General features: G+C 38.2%; 1 protein-coding gene across 1 annotated transcript; it reads left to right on the forward strand.

Moving 5' to 3' along the window:
• On the forward strand, positions 3582-6507 carry LOC105159055. Its single transcript, XM_011075989.2, has 2 exons — positions 3582-4295; positions 4398-6507. Exons 1-2 carry the CDS (start codon positions 3969-3971, stop codon positions 6207-6209), a joined length of 2139 nt encoding a protein of 712 aa, XP_011074291.1. The 5' UTR covers positions 3582-3968; the 3' UTR covers positions 6210-6507.

Here is a 6749-nt window from a genome sequence, read left to right on the forward strand (position 1 = left end):
GCATCAGTTGGGAGTTTTGTAAAGCAGTGCTTAAAAAGAACATTGCTAAAAAAAAATTGAAATTTTGCAGCACATCATTGTAAACCCTCAAATAATCTATTTTAAGAAAATTGCTAGAGAAAAATTGAAATTTTGCAGCACATCATTGTAAACCCTCAAATAATCTATTTGTAAAGGACATATGATCTCGTTCTCATAAATCGTCAAATTTGACATGACGTGCAACAGTCCCTGTCGATCTTATTCACTAATGTATCATTTGTTTGCCAAGATTGAAATTTCATTGATATGTTCTTAGAAAACTACATCCTTAAAAAACAAATTGAAATTTTAGAGCCCATCAAATAAAAGATTTATAAAAAAAATATATTATCTCGCTATCATAAACTGCCAAATATATAGAGTGTGTCAGCTTATTTCGATCAAATTTTCTTATATACAATATATTATTTGTTGTTGCTAGAACCTCACAAACACTCAAACCCCTCATCTCTATCGATTTGGAGCCTTCAAACAAGATCATCATTAAAAATTTATAGAAAATTACAAAGAGCTCTCCTCAAATTCATCATAGTTAAATATTCCCTCATTATCTAAAAAAATATGAATATCCCTTTAGAACAAAACGATATTTTAACAAATCTCTCCATACAATGGGGGGTGTTAAACCGCTATTAATTTTAGGCGATATTTATATTTTTTTAAAAATAAATAAATATTTATAATTATGACGAAAGTTATAAGAGCTAGTTGTTTGTCCTTAAAATTAAAAGTGATTATATTCATCTTTTTAATTATTTTCCTTTGGTAAAGTACATCTGGTTTATTAATGCTTTGACATAAGTGAGCAGTCATTACCTCTCTTTTCTTTCTTTGTTTTTTTTTTTTAATTTGGGGAGGAGGGGATGAATGGAACAGGACATTTAAAATTTGTTCAGATCAATTAATGGATTACAGTGTGCAGTGATATGGTAATTAAAGAGCCCAGATCTTGCCAAGTTGGACGCTGACATCAAGAATCAACCCCCCCCCCCTAAATTGACCGCTCTACCCTTCATTTTTTTGGAGGTTTACTTAAAAATATATATATAAATTACAAAATAAATATAATACTCTATAATTAACAAGGAAATTACTTTAAAACAAATTAATATTCAACTGGTAATTAGTTATAAATGGGGTATAAGTCCTTTGCGGTAATCAATTTTTGAGATAGATGTGGACCTACCACAAGTGATATCAAAATCAAAATTTCATCAATACCCAAGAAGGAGGATTTATGTGGGAATGTTCGATATAAGGTCAGCCAAGAGGGAGCTCATACCACACAAGGGTAAGGATTAAATCGGGGGGAATGTTACAAGTTCCCATTCCATATTGGTTGGGAGAAAAGTCCTGGATGCTTATAAATGGGGGTATTCCTCCTCTTTAGAAATTAGTTTTGGTATTTATTATCTTTTAAGATTTTACATTCTTCTAATATTTTTTTTCCTAATCGATCGGTTTAAATATTGAAGTGTCTTGAGTTGGAAGATCTATAGCTATCTAGCAAATCATTATTGTATGTTGACCCATTGTATCCCTCGGATGATACATTTACTATTAGGTTATATTTAAATGGAAGAACTTATATTTAAGATAAATACTTTGAGAAATTATATATAATTACTTCATATTAAAAGAGCTTGAAATACAATACTATTCAGGATTGAACACCTTCAAAAAATTTGTTATTGAAAATTTGAATCTACCTTCAAACTTGTGGCCGCGAGGTCATGTTCGACGGGGACACTCCAACATCCAGATCAACTAATGAGTCTAATAAAATAGTAAGAGGTCAAAATTTTCTTGAATTGTATACTTTAAATGAAAATGAGCTGAAATATTTATAGTTATGGTTTAACAGCATGGACACATGTAGGTTTTCCAGAGTGATGTTTATACCTTTAGGACGTCCAAGCCCAAATGTTGGGCCATTACAGAAAAGGCACATATCAATTACTCCCTACTTATCTAGTCATACAGGAGATTCAAAATTTGATATAGAGCTTGATTAAAATAAGTAGATTCAAGCCGTTATATTTATTTCTTTGAATACTCATTTTATATTATTTGATTCACCAACTCTTCAAGGTCAAACAAATTGATCATATCCTCTTTTGATATACCTGTCTTTATTACTAAACCATCTCCTCGAGGTCACATATATTGGTCGTATACTCTTTCCGTTCACTTTCATTTGAATTTTGGACTATTCATCGAGGTCACAGATATTAGCCGTGTCCTCCTCTTATATGCATTCATTTGAATTTTAGACCATTTTCTTAAAGTTATATATACAGATTGTTTCACTTTTGGATCATAGTAGTGATGGGTTGTATCAAAACTCATTAATCCAAATACAATATTATTGAAAATCATATAACATCATGTTAATGTAATTATAATTAAGAATCTTAGTTTAATAAAGGGAAAGGAAATGGACGTGAGGGATGAAATAAATAACGAAAGGGAAATCACGAACGTCAGTACCTTGTCATGTTACTAATATTGAAACCTTGCACGATATGCTAATAGCTCATCATTTTCTCACTACAATCCGCTCCAACATTTATTTCTTTATCTTTTTTTTTTATTTGATCATATAACATTATAAAATATCTCATTTTTTATTACAATAATAGACAGATAAATAAACGAAATAAATTATTTTCTAACAAAGCCCAATAAGTACCATTTATAAACCTTCTTCGTATTAACAGTAAAATGTTTTCTTTTTAATATGAAATCGAGTATAAAAACAACATATTAACAGTAAAATATATATTATGCCAGCATTACATAATTACCTTGATATTTATGGAACTTTTCAATAAAATAAAAATAAGAAATCTTATTTTTTATACCTGAACATTTAGTAGTTTTTTCCCTCGTCATATTGGTAAATGAAATATGGAGAGAGGAACATGACTTTCTTTTTAGTTCTTTTGATTGGGGCATAGAGTGGCACATCTGCTAGAGAATCCAAGTGGGTTGGATATATGAATTTTTAGCTCGTTTAGTTTTAACTTGTACAGTTTTAAGTTGTATAGCTGTTACCCATATAGTTTCAGAGTTTTAACTTTCAGAATTTGAAAAGATGAGTTCGTGTAAAATATTTGTTAAGAACTCATATTCTTGTATGTATTTATAGTATTCGAAAATATCAATTTATTTAATATTTCTTCCATCATCAATAACCAAATTAAACGGGTCATAAATATTAAATCTTGTTGTTTTATTTTATATTTTATATGGCATAGTATGTATTAACATGTGTTTGATTTACAACTAAATATTTATAGTACATGACACTACAAGATAACAAATTAAAAAAGAGAATTTGAGAAACAAAAACCTTAATTTTTTTTTTCTTACAAAAAGGAAAAGATCCATAGGAAAGAAAAAAGGGTATTCCAAGATATGGCTCCTTTCATAGTAATATGAAACTTAGGGTCTACACGAATAAATAATTATTTTCAAGAAAATATATATTAAGTAAAATAATTGCAGGCATTCCTCCATGTATATATGTGCGTATATAGAGAGAAGGAAGAGTATAACAATACAACAGCAGTAGACAAGAGAGAGAGAGGATCCCCTTCAGGCCCTGTTTGGATGCACCAAGAATCCCTTTTGGGGCTTTGTTATTGACACAGAAAAGAAAGAAACAATCATTGGAGCAGGCCAGCTCTCTCCAGTTTTGTTGTTCGTCATCCTTAGGAAAAACTATTCTACACCTCTTTGTTTCTGTGCTTTGATTTCCTCTGCAGTTGTTGCATTTCGACTCCTGTAATCTTGTTTCTCAGCTGCATCCTCTTCAGATCTGTCCACCAGTTTTCATCTCTAGTTTTGTTCTGATTCAGCCCTCTTTCTCTGCATAAAATTCTCGACACAAGTTGTTATTTTCTTGCTGTTGATATTGGGAAATGGGCACAGGCTGGAGAAGAGCATTTTGCAATACGGTTCCTAGGGACAGAAGAGAAGCCGCCGTCGCCGCGCCATCAGTTGCGGCGGTGGACAAGCAGCAGAGCCCTAAGACGAAGTTCGGAGGAAGCAATCCCTCCACTCCTCGTTTGCGATGCAAGACTATTGTTAATCAAAACAGTGACAATCTTGATCTGGTGAGCCCAAAACTGGAGTGCAAAACCACTCCAAAATCTCACTCCAAGAGCCCTAGAACTCGTCTTGGCTCCAATCCATCGTCTCCCAGATCCCCTTTCTCCATCCTCAAGAACACCCTCCGTTTATCAAGAGTAAGAAACTACTACCGCCCCGCCCAATTTCGCTTCCCAAATTTCATTATTTACATGCGTCTCCGTTCAAAATTTCATCTGATTTTGGTTTCGTATATGCAGAATAGCTGTGGAGTGTGTATGCAGAGCGTGAAGACAGGTCAAGGAATGGCAATCTACACAGCGGAATGCTCCCACGCTTTCCACTTCCCCTGTATAGCCTCGCACGTTAATAAGCGAAGCTCTCTCGTCTGCCCCGTTTGCAATACCACGTGGAAAGATGTTCCTCTACTCGCAATACATACACAAAACCAGACCCAAATCAAGCAAAATCATGCCCCCCAAGAAGAGGAAAAAATAGTCCAAATTGATTCTAACACTCCCACCAAAACCACCCCTGTTTCCAGCCCCAAATTTACCAAACAGTTTGAGGTGAAAAGCTATGCCGATGATGAGCCATTGGTAACTCCCAAAGCTGGTGCGAAGTTCGTTCCTATTCCCGAAGCTATTGAAGATGAAGCGGAGGAGGTTGAGGAGTTCCAGGGATTTTTCGTGAATCCAATTTCGAGCAGCGATGATGCGTTTGCGTTTAACAGGGATTCGAGAAATGTGGAGGTGAGTTTGTTGCCTGACGCTGCGGTTATTTCTCAGGGACGCACCCACGACACATACGCCGTCGTTTTGAAGGTCAAGGCCCCACCTCCGCCGCACGTCCGCGACGCAGCGAAACGTGCGCCGATTGACTTGGTGACGGTCCTCGATGTGAGTGGTAGCATGTGCGGAGCCAAGCTGGAGATGCTGAAGCGAGCCATGCGTTTGGTCATTTCCTCACTCGGCTCCGCTGACCGTCTCTCCATCCTGGCTTTTTCGGCTACTCCCAAGAGACTCTTGCCATTGAGGAGGATGACGCCGAATGGTCAGCGCACGGCTCGTCGGATCATTGATCGGCTCAGTTGCAGCCAAGGGACTAGCATGGCTGAAGCTCTGAAGCAAGCCACTAGAGTGCTTGAAGAACGGCGGGAGAGAAACCCAGTTGCTAGCATAATACTTCTATCTGACGGCCAGGACGACGCCGTTCCACCCAACAACGATGCGAACCAACGGCGCGGGTCATCCCACGTCTCCTCGACCCGATTCGCCCACGTCGAGATACCCGTACATTCCTCCGGCTTTGGCCGCGAGCCAGCTGAGGACGCCTTCTCGAAATGCGTGGGAGGGTTGTTGAGCGTGGTCGTTCAGGACTTGAGAGTCCAGCTCGGCTTCGGATCCGGGTCCGATCCGGCTGAGATCACGGCCGTCTATTCGTGCAACGAACGGCCGACGGTGCTCGGGTCGGGCTGTATCCGGCTTGGTGATCTATACGCTGAGGAAGAAAAAGAACTATTCATTGAAATCCGGGTTCCCGCTTCACGGGTCGGGTCACACCATGTCCTTTCGGTCAAATGTTGTTACAAGGACCCGGCCACTCAAGAGCTGATCTACGGTAGGGATCAGGCGCTGCTGGTGCCAAGGCCCCAGACAATCCAATCCGGATCGCCGAGGATCGAACGGCTGAGGAATGCTTTCATCAGCAGCCGAGCCGTCGCCGAGTCGCGGCGATTAACCGAGCATAACGAGGTGTCCAGCGCCATGCAGCTGTTGTCATCGGCTCGAGCGTTGTTGCTGCAGTCGAGGTCAGAGTCGGCTGGTGAGTATATCAGGGGCTTGGAGGCTGAGCTGGCGGAGGTGCAGTGGCGGATACAGTACCAGCAGCAGCTGATGGTGCGGCGGAGGACGGAGGAGAGAGATACGGGGGTGTTCGTGGATGAGAATGGGGAGCCGCTGACGCCGACGTCGGCTTGGAGGGCGGCTGAGAAGCTGGCTAAAGTGGCTCACATGAAGAAATCTTTGAACAGAGTCAGCGATCTGCACGGCTTCGAAAACGCTAGATTTTAGCTGCCTTTTCCATTTTCCTATTTTTGTTTTAGAAAATTAAAAAAAAGAAAAAAGGATACAAAAAGAATATAAAGAAAAGGCAGATTGGGCCCGGCCCGACTCTTTGGTGCATTGCTGGAACATATCTTCTCTTGTTTTTTCATTTTTACACATTAGTTAAAAGAAAATAGAGTAATTTTTTTCTCAGGTTAAAATGTATTACTACTTGTTATATATATTTGTAAAATTTGTAGTACTACTAGTTTGACTTTATATCAGGAATGGCAACGAGGCAAGTAAATCAGCAAGTTTGGGTTTAGGGATTTTAATGTTGTAGGCCCAAATAATATTTATAAATATATTTAATGAACTTATATTGTAAAGATAATGATAGCGTACTTCAATTTTAATCATATCGACTAAATAAAGTCAAAAAAATTAATCGAGAGAGAATCTAAAGGTTAAGTGGTTTATAAAGAGAATTTTGGGTCATAATGAAATCAGGATGGGTTTTAGGTCCAGCACTCCCAATTTGGGAAGATATATTCCATTCTATCAATG

This window comes from Sesamum indicum, linkage group LG3 (genome assembly GCF_000512975.1).
Source record: "Sesamum indicum cultivar Zhongzhi No. 13 linkage group LG3, S_indicum_v1.0, whole genome shotgun sequence".
Taxonomy (NCBI): domain Eukaryota; kingdom Viridiplantae; phylum Streptophyta; class Magnoliopsida; order Lamiales; family Pedaliaceae; genus Sesamum; species Sesamum indicum.

What these genes read in the sequence shown, in the direction of transcription:
- LOC105159055 (XM_011075989.2), top strand. Translation starts at nt 3,969, where the DNA reads ATGGGCACAGGCTGGAGAAGAGCATTTTGCAATACGGTTCCTAGGGAC. An exon ending in ACACCCTCCGTTTATCAAGA is followed by an intron (nt 4,296 to 4,397) that starts GTAAGAAACTAC and finishes TCGTATATGCAG; the next exon opens with AATAGCTGTGGAGTGTGTAT.